The 14,429-nt window shown below is 47.4% G+C and overlaps 1 protein-coding gene across 1 annotated transcript in view; it reads right to left on the minus strand.

Moving 5' to 3' along the window:
* The window catches only part of NSD2 (nuclear receptor binding SET domain protein 2), a 1,080,265-nt gene that overhangs the window by 291,197 nt on the left and 774,639 nt on the right, over positions 1 to 14,429 (minus strand). The window contains exon 16 of the mRNA XM_078678610.1: positions 12,491 to 12,696. Coding sequence (XP_078534736.1) covers positions 12,491 to 12,696 — 206 coding nt within the window. The remainder of the gene's footprint in view (positions 1 to 12,490; positions 12,697 to 14,429) is intronic.

The following is a 14,429-nucleotide window of genomic DNA, read 5'->3' on the forward strand; positions in this document are numbered from 1 at the left end:
AAAAAGTCTAACCAATATACTACAACAGTCGGGGGAATAACAGTGGCTCACCTGCATTTTTGTCTTCTAAAATTATGACTGATCTAAACACTTACAGCTAGAGTCATCAAAGTCCCGTTTTGCGAGTCTGTAATAGCGATTTATAAGGAATCGCTATTACAGACTCGCAAAACGGGAATCATGTATAAATTGCAATTAATTTTGCGAATCCCACAGCTTCCTTATTTGCGATTAGCAATTTGCTAATCGCAAATAAGGATGCGATTTCAAGGGTGCCAGGGGTGTCCAAAGGACACCCTGAGGCACCCCTGAAATGTACATGTAGCCTGATGTTGCGCACACACGTGTCCAAAGCACATGTGTGTGTGTAACATACTACTTAGAAAAATGCACTAAAGTGCATTTTTCTAAGTTTTCGCTATTTACCAGGAAGTCAGACTTTGTGGTAAATAGCGACCAGAAATAGCGATTTCGCAAATGAAAAATGGTTAATGAATTGCATTTAAGGAGTCTCAAATAGAGATTCCTTAATTGCAATTCCTCGCAAATATGCGACTTCGCAATTAGCGATTTTTGCATTTAGGATGATGAATCCCAAATGCAAAAATTGCGCTCGCAAAGGGTCAGATTCTCAGAATCTGGCCCTTTGCGAGCCGGAATTCCTTTCATGAATCTAGCTGTTACTATTGTATGGAGCTGCCGGTCTCTTGGTGCAATCTATTAATTTGAAAATTCCATGCAATTTTGGTGAATATTTAAATTTGCAATTCAACATGAAAATTATGTCAACGTTTAATAAAGAAGCAGTACTCAAGCGCTCAATGCATCACACATGTGCTTTCTCATAGGTCAGATAACAACAACAAAATGTTCAAGCGGTCACTGGCAGTTTAAATAAGGAAGCCCCACAGTTGAGGGTGATAAAGTGATGCCCATGATTAATTTTCTCAAAGGTTTACTTGAAAATCATCTGAGTTTCAAATCTACCATGAGCAGTCTGACTAGGAAAGTAGGATCTTTCTGGCACAGATACCCCCACTTTTTGCCTGGTGTCAGTGTGTTTTCAACAGGACCCCAGTGGCAGTGCTCTCTCCTCTAAATTTGATGGTAAGCACTTTGTACACGCCACAATTGGCATACTGGAGTACCACTGTAAGTCCATAGTCTATGGTACGGAGGTACCCAGGGCTTTGGAAACCAGGGGTCTCCCATGGGCTGCAGTATGCATTGTGCCACCCATGGGAGTTCATGCAAACTGTCTGCAGAGCTATCCCAATCTGCGTGAAACAGAGCAAGCACCTTTCACTTTAGATATAAGGTTTTCCTTATATCCAGGTGACTACACTTTTAATCTATGGGTAGGCCATTCAGTCCAAGGGCTGAATGGTTCCAAATGTGTGGGTACCCCTGCACGAACAGAGGTATCCCTACAAATCCCGGACTCCATTCTCTGGTCTTTGTACGTGTGGGACAGCCATTTTAGGGTATGTAGTGGACACCGGCAGTTCAAGATGTCCAACTACATAATGCCTGCCGCAAACCTGGTCATGCTTGGTATCAAACATGTTGGAATCATGCAACTACACCAATTCCAGTGTTAGCTGCATGTTACCATGTACTTAGGGGGCTCCTTAGAGGACCTTTCCCTATACCTACCTATGTAGCTTTACAGGGTCTGCCAGCCAGCCCCCGCTGCTGCCGGCCACAGACACTGTTCTGCCGCCCCCTGCTGATTAGCCTAACTCAGGCAGGGGAAGCTGAACAATGGATTTACAGCGAAGGAGAGGTGTGACCGCCTCTCGTTTAAAATTAGGTAGGGTGGGGGTGCTTCAGAGCACCACCGAACTGCATTGGAGGGCACATTTGGTGCCCCTCTTTCATCAACCAGTTTGGCCCAGTTCAGGAGCTCTCGGCTCCTGCTGACGCAAAAGTACACAAAAGACAGGGGAGTGTCGTCCCCCCTCCACCCTCCCCAGTCCAGCTCCTCTCTAAGTAGGTGCGCAGAGCTCCTCCAGGTGGCCACTTGATTCTGCCATGTTGAATCTTTGCCGCTGGGAGCATCTGACTGGCTAGTGGTGTCCTTGCTGACCCCCTCCCCCCACCCTGATAGGTGGGTCACCGCAGAAGAGGTCCTTACCCTTTTTAGGGTTACTTAAGTGCTTTCCTGACGGTGGACCCTTAGATTCGTCTGGACAACATCTTCAAGAACTGACTGTCTGTTTGTCTTCTTAAGATAGTTTAAACACTCTTGCTGGTGGACACTGGAACTCTGCTGCTTCTTCGAGCCAGGACACAAGACAAGACTGCTCTTGGCAGGAAGACTCCTGCTGCAACTTTGTTTCCACGCTCTCCAAGTTTTTGCAACTCTGTTACCATGCATTCTCTGAGTCAGGATGCTGCATGCATCCATGCAAGAAGGCATCTCCCTTGGAGTGAAGGAGTCACTTTCCTGCATCAGCAGGCCCTTCAATGTCCTGTTTGCTAATCCTGTTGTCCCACAGACATCTACTAGCTCTGCTACACAGGTGTTGGTTTGTTGGATTCCAGAGGCCTGACCAGTCTTCTCTGCAGCTTAGGCGCCTGTAACCTCTCTCCAGCCAATTTGAATTGCTTCCCTGTTCATCTGTCTGTCTGCCGTTTCCAAGGCTTGTTGGCTCTCCCACAAAAGATCTTAAGATCCAAGTAGCCCCTGCCTCCAGCATCGCCCAGTCTGCATCCTCTGCATCGTGATCCGCCATCTTCTGTGGGCTGTTGAGGCTTCCCTGCGATTCCCTGTGCCTTCTGCTTAAGGGTCCTCGAGGGGGCTCAAACGATTCCTGCTGGCTCTCCTCCGTGCTGAGAGCTGGCCCTACTTACTCTTGCTGGGTTAGTCCCACAGACCTTGCTGGTCTGTTTCCAAGCATCTTTTCTTCTTCCCTGACTGTTGCGGTTGTCAAGGCTTGTTGGTGGTCCTGCCCGCTACTTACCTTACTGCACTCTTGATCCGTCAAGGTAAAGCTTGTGGACGGCTGCTGTGCTCCTGCATCGTCACCTGGACTCCACAGTGGCTTCATCAAGACTGTTGTACTACAGGTTGTACCTCTAACAAGGGTTGGCTTTGTGCTCCTGCTCCTCCTGGGCACCTCCGGGTGTATTGGACTGTCCCCTCTGCTTTCAGGCACCTCTAGTCCAGAATCCACATTTGGGATCCACCGACCAGGTCTACGAGTCGCTGGACTTCCACAATCCTCCATTGGCTCCTACGAGCGGTTCCAACACCACTTCACACCTATGCACCCGGGCTTCCTGGTGTAGGTATCCTGGTTCCTAGGGTATCCATGGGTGGAGTAGCTCTCTAACCTCTCTTTATCCAATTGGTGTCTTCAGGGTCCTTTGGGAAGGGTCCTGATACTAGAAAACACCAACTGTGACTTACTTTGTGTTATCCTATAGATGTTTGACCCACTGTAACCACTCTGCACTCTGGCGCCTTGGGGTCCCTAGCTACTCACCTTTGGTGGTCCTTGCTTCCCCTGGGCTTATTCATCATTGTGTATCGCACAAGTTACTACTTGTGTAACGATATATCTGTAAGAGACATTAGTTAGTATTAGATTCCTTACCTTAGAATATCCCCAGGCGTCAGACTGGATCCGGAAACTTTTGCGTAGCAGTACCCTTGCGCGTCGGTAGGCGGCGTCTGCGGCTCCGCGTCCGTCGTGGGCGTCTTGGGCGCCGTGATGATGTCGTCTGAGTACTTAGACGCCGCCTCCGCGTGCTGACGTCAGTTCTTAGACACAGCTTTTCCGCGCCAGAAACGCAGAGCCATGTTAAAAACCAACACTGGTGCCATTGAAACTAGGGCCCTGAAGGGGACAACCCTAACCATAGATATTGGTTCGCAGAACGGGGAGGATGGGTGGGTCGGCAAGGAATCGAATACTAACTAATGTCTCTTACAGATATATCGTTACACAAGTAGTAACTTGTGCATCTGAAAGAGACACGTTAGTATTAGATTCCTTACCTTAGAATAGATACCCCAGCAATACCAACCCCGGTGGTGGGTCTGCGAACCAATACTCACACCAGAAAGTCCTGGAGGACGGAACGGCCAAAGAAGCCATCCCTCCGGACTTGGCTGTCCAGGCAGTAGTGTCTTGCAAACGTGTGCAGCGATGCCCACGTAGCTGCCCGACAGATGTCTTGTAAGGGCACACCCCTGCCCAGGGCAGTGGTAGTCGCCGTGGCTCAGGTAGAATGAGCCTGCAATCCAGCAGGGGGCTCCTTCCTAGCCAAGGAGTAGCAAGCCTGGATACACAAGATGATCCACCGGGAGATGGTCCTCTTGTGCACCGCTTTCCCCTTCTTAGCGCCCACGTAACCAACAAAGAGTTGGTCATCCACCCGGAACTGGCGTGTGCGATCCAGATAAAACGAGAGCGCATGTCTTGGGTCCAGACGATGGAGCCGCTCTTCCTCTTTAGAGGGATGCGGAGGCGGAAAGAAGGTAGGCAAAGTGATAGACTGCCCAATGTGGAAGGCCGTGACAACCTTGGGCAGGAAAGATGGTTTGGTACGAAGCACCACTTTGTCCGGATGGACAGAAAGGAAAGGTGGAGTACAAGAAAGAGCCTGGAGCTCACTCACTCTCCTGGCAGAGGTGATGGCAACCAGGAAAGCAGTCTTCAGAGTCAGAAGGCGAAGAGGGCAATTGTGAAGTGGCTCAAAGGGAGCTCACATCTGAAAAGTCAGAACCAGGTTCAAGTCCCACTGAGGCATCACAAACGGAACAGGAGGAAAAGTGTGAGTGATGCCCTTAAGAAATCTGCTCACAATAGGGGACTTGAACAAAGAAGGCTGATCAGGTAGCCTGAGAAAGGCTGAAAGGGCAGAAAGGTAGCCCTTGATAGTGCCCAGAGCAGAGCCCTGCTGGGCAAGAGAAAGAAGGAAGAGAAGAACCTCTGAAAGAGGGGCAGCAAGAGGATCCACAGCCTTTGCTGTGCACCATGCCACAAATCTGTTCCACCTGCAGGCTTATACCGACTTTGTGGAGGGACGCCTGGCTGCCAGAATGACGTTACAGACTTCAGGAGGCAAGTCAAATGGCCTCCACTGTCGCCGCTCAATCTCCAAGCATGGAGGTGGAGACTGGACAGGTTCGGGTGGAGGACCGTCCCCTGCTGCTGCGACAGAAGGTCCTCCTGAAGAGGCAGACGAACCGGGGGATCGACTGACATACTGAGTAGCTCGGGATACCAGTACCTTCGAGCCCAGTCCGGAGCCACAAGGATGACTTGGGCCCGGTCGCGCCTGATCTTCTTCAGCACTCTGGGCAGAAGTGGTATAGGCGGAAAGGCGTACAACAGACCGCAACTCCACTCGCGACGAAAAGCGTCTCCGAGCGAGTGCCGCCTTGGAAATTCCAACGCGCAGAACTGATGACATTGCGCGTTCTCTTCGGTGGCGAATAGATCTAACCAAGGCTCTCCCCATCCCTGAAAGAGGCCTTGCACCACGTCCGAGTTCAGACGCCATTCGTGATCCATCATGCACTGGCAGCTGAGTTCGTCCGCCCTGGCGTTCAGAGAACCTGCCAGGTGTTGAACCACCAGAGTCACGCCCTGATGTTCCAGCCATTGCCAAAGGCGCAGAGCCTCCTGGCAAAGGGTCCACGACCCCACCCCGCCCTGTTTGTTGCAGGACCACATGGCGGTGGTGTTGTCCGTGAACACCTGCACTACACTCCCCCGGACAGAGGGGAGGAATGCCTTCAGTGCGAGACGAATCGCCCGAAGCTCCAACATGTTGATGTGGAGTCGAGTCTCCGACGGAGACCAGAGGCCTCTGATCTCCGCCTCTCCCATGTGGCTCCCCCAGCCCCGGAGGGACGCATCCGTCACAACTACGTCCTCCGGTTGGGGTAGGGAGAGGGATCTGCCGCTGACCCAATCACGATCTGTGAGCCACCACTGCCACTGTCTTGCAGTGCCCTCCGAGATCAAGACATGGTTGGACAAGTTGCCCTGATGCTGGGCCCACTGAAACTTCAGGTCCCACTGCAGAGCCTGCGTCCGCCACCTGGCGTGATGCACCAGAAGGATGCAGGAGGCCATCAGCCCCAGAAGCCGCAGCATCAACCTGACCGAGATTCGGGATAACGGCTGAAATATCTAAATCAGAGCCTGAATATCCCAAACCCGCTGTTCGGGAGGATAAACCCGAAACTGCGCAGAGCCTTGAACCGCTCCAATGAAGAGGAGCTTCTGAGAGGGACACAGGTGCGACTTCGGCACATTGATGGAGAACCCCAGCAGGTGCAGGAGGTCAGCTGTAGTCTGGAGGTGGCTGACGACTGTCTAGGGCGAGCCCGCCTTCAACAACCAGTCGTCGAGGTAGGGGAAGACTGAAACCCCTAACCTGCGCAGATGTGCTGCGACCACCGCCATCAATTTCATGAACACCCGTGGGGCGCTGGTAAGGCCGAAGGGGACCACGGTAAACTGAAAGTGCTCCTGGCCTACCGTGAACCGCAGGTAGCACCGGTGGGCCGGCAGGACGGGAATGTGGAAATAGGCGTCCTGCAAGTCCAACGCTACCATCCAGTCTTCCGGGTCTAGGGCAGCTAAGACCTGAGCCTAGTCAGCATCTTGAACTACTCCTTCCGGAGGAAGCCGTTGACGTTCCGCAGGTCCAAGATAGGGCGCAGGCCCCCTTTGCCCTTCTTGGGAAACAGAAAGTAGTGGGAGTAACGACCACACCCTACTTCTGGCCCAGGAACGCGCTTGATGGCCCCCTTGGCTAAGAGAGCCGTAACTTCCTCTTGCAGAAGTTGCAAGTGATCCCCCGACACGCGGTGGTACTGCGGTGGCATGGCTGGAGGGGTCGTCTCGAAGGGGAGGGAGTAGCCCCTTCGGACGATTTGCAGCACCCAACTGTCCGATGTGATGCAGTGCCAGTGGAGGAGGTGATGGCGAACCCTGCCCCCCGCTGGCGTCAAATGGGCCTGAAAGCTCGGACTAGGAAGGCTTTGAGGCGGATGCGGATGCTGGACTGGCCGCGCCGTTGTCCCCTGTTACCGCCACGACGGTAACCACCCCGCCGCCGCGCTGAATGGTAGTCTGCGGCCCATGGCTGGCAGGACGTGTGGGGGCGCCCCTTCCGAGGCCATGAAAGGAGCGCTGGGCAGAAGATTGCTGGCGCGGGGCTGACAGGCCCAAGGACTTGGCCGTAGCCCTAGAGTCCTCAAAGCGTTCCAGCGCACTATCTGCCTTGCCACTGAAGCTGTGGCTGCCATCGAACGGCATGTCCATAAGGGTGTTCTGGACATCGGCCGAGAAGTTTGGCGGACTTCAGCCAGGCGTGGTGGCGAACCGTCAAAGACATGGAAATCGCTCTCCCAATCAAGTCCGTGGTATCCAGCCCACATCGTATGGAATACCACGCTGCGTCTCGTCCCTCCGCAAGGGCTTGAGTGAGCTTCACCCAGGCTCCCTCCGGGCCGCAACCCCAAACTAAGGGAGGAGAACATCTTCTTGCCGAATTGCTCATACCTCTTGGATTCCCGATCTGGAGGTGCAGACGGGAATGCGTATTGGGAAGTAGAGGCCTGGATAACCAGGCTCTCGGGGGTGGGGTGGGTGGACAAGAAACTAGGGTCGCCCGGAGCAGGGCGGTTGCGCCTAGCGACGTTCCTATCTACAGGGGGACCTGTAGCTGGCCTGGACCAAGTGCCAACAGGACGTCCGAGAGAGCCTCATTAAACGGCAGTAGAGGATCTGGGGAGCTTACCTGCGGTTTTAGAACCTCTGTGAGGATGTTAGACTTCACCGCTGCGACGGGGAGCTCAAGAGCCAAGGCTGCCCTCGTCAGCACCACACTACAAGTAGCCTCCTCCTCCGTAGCCACGGTAGGAGGGGGGACAAAACCAGTGTCTGGGGAGGTATCCAGGCCACTGGCTTCCCCTAGTTCCTGTGTCCAGTCCTAAAATGACTGGCACTCACGTGCCAGAGAGTCCTCAGACCCCTCCCAGTCTCCCTCGCCGTCAATCTCCTGGTATTCAGGGGTAAAGGATGGACCCAGATCCTCAAAGAATTGTTCTTCGGCCGGCGCCGAATGCGGCGTCGAGCGACACCGTTCCGATGCCGGATCCGGACTGAGGGGAGGACCAGGGGTTGCCGCCGGCGGGGTCGTAAGGTCGACCAGCGGCACCCGGAACCGGATCCAGTGGATACAGAAAGTGACAGAATCTTAATAAACGCAAAAAGTCATGGTCAACGCCAGACCAAATTAGGGGCCCTTAAAGAAAGTCTCAAAAGTGCACCCATGGTATATGTCCTTGCATTAAGTGCAGCTGTTTGGCTTTCATGAATTTCCAAGAATTTACAGAAGAAGGACAAGAAATAGTATTCCTAGAAAATATTTGTTTGAATTGCATTTTAGCATGAGCAAATATGCATGTGTAGATTTGCTCATGCAAAAATCTGAGTGTTAGCAAGTTCACTTTCCCTCCAACCACTTTTTTCCCAACTCTGGAAGAAGGTTTACGTCTGCCATTGTCAAAAATGAAGTGCCAACATTTCCCAGTATGGCAAAAGATTAGAGAAGAGTTGTTGAAAAACCTTTAAGACATGCTAGGAGGTTTGCACAGACTCAAAAGGGAATTCTAACACTGGAACTATTGCTTACCACTACCTTCAGCCCCAGTATGTAGACCTGCGGAAAAGTGGAAACATAAGGGGATTGCAAGTATTCAAACACTACTATGGTATGAGCCCTGGCATAGTCAGAGAGGCTATATCAGAGCTCTTATATAATGAGATTGCTGCCACAATTTGTCGCCGTCTCCCACTCTATATATATCCCTTCACTTGTCACTGTCGCCGTTCATATGCTTCGCGAGCCCTAGTGCACAGTTTTGTAAAGGTTACATGATATTTAATGTAACAAAATACTAATGTTTGGATCAAATATCTGAAAAAGATTTTTTCCCATTCATTGCCTTCTGGTTTCTTGTCTCCCCTGGTTTCTCCCTGCCCTGTAACATTTTATGTGCATAATCCTTTATAATTGTCAACTAAAATAATACCTGTTGAGACATTGTATGAAATAGAGGACTTCAGCAGGTTTCCCATTTATAAAGTACTATAGGCAGTACATCACTGGTCTAACTGTGAACTAAACCAAAACGTTATAAATGAAGATAGGAATATATTTTTGGAACTGAGATCTTAAAGAACGCCTGGATGGGCCTGAGTCATGGTGAAATGTACTGCTGAACGTCAGCGTTTCTGTCAAACGGTTACCACATACCACAGTACTGAACACATCACATGAAGATAGCATAGTAACAATACATAGTGAAAAGAGTCCACAATCTGAATCTAGAAGAAATGGGAGGCAGCACCAGTTATAAAGTGATTTGAAGAGGCATATAGTTGTATCAAAATTTATTTTATTGTTCAGAGTAAAAGTAAGAGTCTGGATTGAGTATTCCAGAGACTGCAGGGCAGTGTGACGTTGGGTTGAAATTCAGGTGTATCGAAATATCAGCAGAAGAATTCGATTTGTAGTCGATGGGATGTGTCCCCAGGTATTGATTTATGCCGATATAATGAGGATCAAGGCACCAACCGAAGTGATATATATATGACGGGATATATATATGATGGCAAAAAATAGGCAAAACGAAAATTGACTATTTTTTGCCGTCATATATATATCACTTCGATTGGTGCCTTGATCCTCATATCGGCATAAATCAATATCTGGGGACACATCCCATCGACTACAAATCGAATTCTTCTGCTGATATTTCGATACACCTGAATTTCAACCCAACGTCACACTGCCCTGCAGTCTCTGGAATACTCAATCCAGACTCTTACTTTTACTCTGAACAATAAAAGAAATTTTGATACAACTATATGCCTCTTCAAATCACTTTATAACTGGTGCTGCCTCCACGTTTCTTCAAGTTGTTATCTGGAAATCCAGTGGGACCGAAACACAGCAGGTCTTGGAGGTTGTACAGCACAGAACTTTTAACACTGTGTGGGACTACTGAAGTTTGAGGTGCTCATTGCTTGGTCTGCTGTGGTGATTTTTTTGTTGTTCACAATCTGAATCTAGGCACCACATGCAAACACACCACATGCAAACATCTCCAACATGGCATAACTCCAATGCTTAACGCATCTTACTAACATTATCACTGATGCTCCCCAGCATTGGACACACTCCTTCAAGAACATAATTACTGTAATTTGGCCAAAATATAATTTGTGCTCCTGGTGGGGTGACCGAGACTTGAGAGGACAATACTTGCAAGCCCAGTTCCAGTGGGTAGCACTATGGCTCATAGAAATTCACCTAAGCAAAACAGGATATCCAAGCAGACAAAAATGCGAGGGAGTACTCTCCAAGTCTCAATGGGGCATCTAACCCACCAAAGACCTCCACCAATGGAACATGGTAAGGCTTGTCACCATCAGCCATGTAATTCCACACCCTCACAGACTACAAGATGCTAGTGGATAAGTGCGAAAAACCAAGTTCATTTCCTCCTGTATAATAGGATAGTACACTCGGGCAGTAGAAAAACAAAGAAGCAGTTAAACCTCCATTGCATGCAATGGTGCAGAAGCTATATGCAATGGGATGAGGACGGATATCCTGGCTCTACAAATCCTTGCTAGAGCATATGGGTGTCTCTCTACAGACACTAAGGGACAAATGGGAAAGCTAGGCATGCTGCATGTTAAACGACAAGCAACAGAAAAGGGTGCCACAGTACCCACAGAAAGTATCCTGCAGTGTGCGCTTTTGTATATCCAGTTTAACATATTGCACAGGATGCATTTCAACCCACACAAGATTGGTCAAATATATCCAGAGACACCCTTCAGTTGGACCCTGTGCAGAAATGACACCGCACATTTTTAACATATGTAATGGAGCTGCCCAGAGTTATAAACCTACTGGTAAACAGTACTAGATACCACAGACTGCACAATGAGTAAAAAGGACACTGGAAACAGACGGCAGCCTATTACAAATACAATTAAGAACCAAGCAATAAAATGTAACCACAGAGTTTGCAGATCTTGCACTGCTATTAGCCAAGAAGGCCATTACAATGAGATGCCTCATACGCTGGAGGTTTGAAAGCCAAAGTTGCCATATTGGGTGGAAGTAGAAAGCGGGATACTGCAGGGTGGAAAGAAGAGGGCAAGGTAAAAAAACTAATTGCAGGATTCAGCACAAAATATACTTGCCATACGCATGGATAGGAAACGCTCCCAGGAGACCTGAAGACAAGCATGTCAAACAGAGGACGGAAACAGGCTACCAGCCAAGGGAAACAGTTTCACAGGAATAAGCAATTCTCGCAATGCCTCCTGGGCAGCGGGAAAGGACTGTCCGCAATAGTAAAATCACTAGGAAGGGAAGAAAAGTCACATCCAAAAGGCACCACATCCAACAACCAGTAAGCTTCACTAACAAAACATGAACAACAAAAAAGCTCTCTGGGTTAAAAAAGGACAGGGAGATGGAGAGGTGAGTGTGGGGATATTTTATCTTAAATGAAGCAAGACATGATCAACAAAAGGAAATGAGGACTATTGCATATGCATCACATTTTCGAAGATGGAACTACATCAACACTTGGGGGCAATTGAGAGGGAGAGAGTGAGAGAGATAGAGAGAGAGTGTAATGTATATAGTGCATTGTTTCAGAATTGAGATGTGAAAAGAAATATACAAATGGCAGTAAATAAAAGCCCGAACAAAAAAAAAAACCCAGTAAACTCTTCAACTAACACATTTTTATGTAAAACCAGACACAAACCTGTGACAGATTGCACTCCAACAAAGGGTACAAACATACCATAATCAGACTTCCGCAGTAGCGTGCTAGTCTTGGGCTCCAACCACCTCAAAAGTGGCAAAAGTACATACTTGAATCCACAACTCCACTTACGGCTGCTTCCGTAGAGCTGCACCCCTCCAAGGATTGGCGAAACGGATAACATCAATCCCATTTTCAAAAATCTTTACCAGGTTTTAAAGCATACCCAAGTCATCTTAGAGATCTGCTAAATCATCTACCCGGCAGTAATGCATTAACGTAGCCCACTTGGTTTCAAAACGAACCATCTTAGGAAGCAATTACTACAATAAGTCATGAATACATATTTTCATGAATCATAAATTCAAATGATGAAAAAAAGGAATACGATATATAACTACTCACTATATGATTGCGGGATCGTTAACATTTCTCTGGATATTGGCTTTGCTGTTGTATGTCAAGTTAAGATTTTTCAAATATACTCCAAAAAAACAAGTATACTATGTATTCACAGTGTAAATTAGCAATATATGGAAGAACCAGGCGTGAAAGTCATTTGTGGGATTATAAACTGATATTCATTTCATAAATTTTATAGAATAATATATGGGCTACACAGCGAACAAGTTATTAAAATGCAAGTCTTATTGCAGCTACCATTTTTGAAGACCTTTCCGAGGATTTTAACTCCTTGGTATTTGGTTCCTCTATCACCTTCGATGTAAGGAAATACACGAGCTTGGTGTGTCCAAAAATAATCCTTGGAACCAAAAAAAAATACAGGAAACTCTCCAGGCACGTGCTTCATTTTCTGAATATTTGGTGGAACATTTTTAGGATCACAAATCTCTGCAGGCCACCACCTATAAATAAAACGTAAGAAATTAATTTTATTTAAAAATATTTTTATTATCAAATGTAAAACATAAAATAATTAGCTAGAAATAAAAAGATTCTTTCTCAAGAATATCTATAAAACTAAAAGAAAAACATTAGCACACAAACTAAATCTTCCTTAATACGCGAGAGTAAGAGTACCTTTGAGCAGAACCAATTTGACAACATTAATAAATTAAGTACTTTTACAGAAGTGACCAATGAAAACATCAATGACAAATATTGTAGTGCAGCTACCTATTAAACTGTTAATATTTTCTTTTACCCGAGACTACAGGGCACAAGTGCAAATCTGCTACATAAATCCCAAATAAAGGATAACTTACCTCCTTGTAGGTTCTGGTACTCAGTGTTTGGGCTCTGACATACTCAAGTGGTTAGAAATTAGGAATTATGTGGCATTCAGGCCAGAGCTGCTGACTTTGGAATTGGTGAACCAAGTTATAGTCTCAGTGGAGACTGAACATCCTGTGTTTCTGGGAAAATCAAAATCTTCCAGTATCTCAAAAATTGACTCTGACCTTGTGGAATGTAACTGGTATATTAATCCCCTTGGGCAGAGTTCACACTATATGAAGTGCAAAACTAGTCACCTGAGAATAGCAGCCTTAACCATAGACGAGAGACAGACCCCTGAAAGAGTTATTTGCAAAAAACATTTAAGCGAGTTAGATTCAGGCTTTGTACTTCCCTCATGCTGGGTTTTGTTTGAAAGACCAAAGAGAGGGGCCTGAGGTTCACCAATCCTTGCCGAGGTGACATCGACTCAAAGATGACCACCAAACTGGAGATCAATGTAACAAGAGACAACTCTTCAAACATTTGGTGCATTTATGAGCTAAGGACTAAACTGAGACCCTTCCTGTGGAGGAGGATGAAAATAGGAGGATAAATATTTCAAACACAGAAGTACTTTCTAACTGCCTCTTTTTTTTAAACCAGGAATGCGGTCAGTGATACCAGAAGGAACATATACAGAAGATTAGCCTGAGTGGCGACAAATGGGAGCAACATGATTTAGAGATGCATCAATAGTGTGCAAGACTTTCAAGACTCGGTGCAAAAAAGTGACTTGCATGGACTCCTAATAGAGTCCTTGCTGGTGCCAGACGACAATGCTTGTTTCTGACAACTGCATGTGACAATACATTAGATTCTCAGGCATGTTGGCTAGGAATGTGATCCGCCAACCCCAAAAAGAATCTGTCAGGAAGAAGAATTGGGTATAAAAACCAAATTATTTTGCCAGAAAAGGTAACACCTCCAGGTTGCTGAAAATCTTGACTTTCAAGGAAACTGTGAATCACAGTATTCTTTTAAATAAGTATAGCTAAATTTCAAAATGAGAGCGTACTTTCAGGGAATCTTCACATACTACTAAACAAAAATCTAAATTATTTAATTGATGGTTATCCATGAGCACAAACTAGTCTGAGGGAATTTCCATGTTCAGAAAGCAGACTCAATGATTAACTCAGCCAGCTATACCCTAGGTACTCTTCAAACACAGCAAGTCTTCCACCTCTGATCAATTCATTAGTTAAGTCATAAGGAGTATGACAGCACTTGTCAAGATGCCTGCCTGGCTATTCCTTCTGCGATATAGGTCAACAGCCTACACAAAGAAGTGGTGAACCTCTCAGGTCTATAGCCAGATTGGAAACTGACCATAAATAATACAATGTCTAGCAGTGCTTTT

This window comes from Lissotriton helveticus, chromosome 2_2 (assembly GCF_964261635.1).
Source record: "Lissotriton helveticus chromosome 2_2, aLisHel1.1, whole genome shotgun sequence".
Taxonomy (NCBI): domain Eukaryota; kingdom Metazoa; phylum Chordata; class Amphibia; order Caudata; family Salamandridae; genus Lissotriton; species Lissotriton helveticus.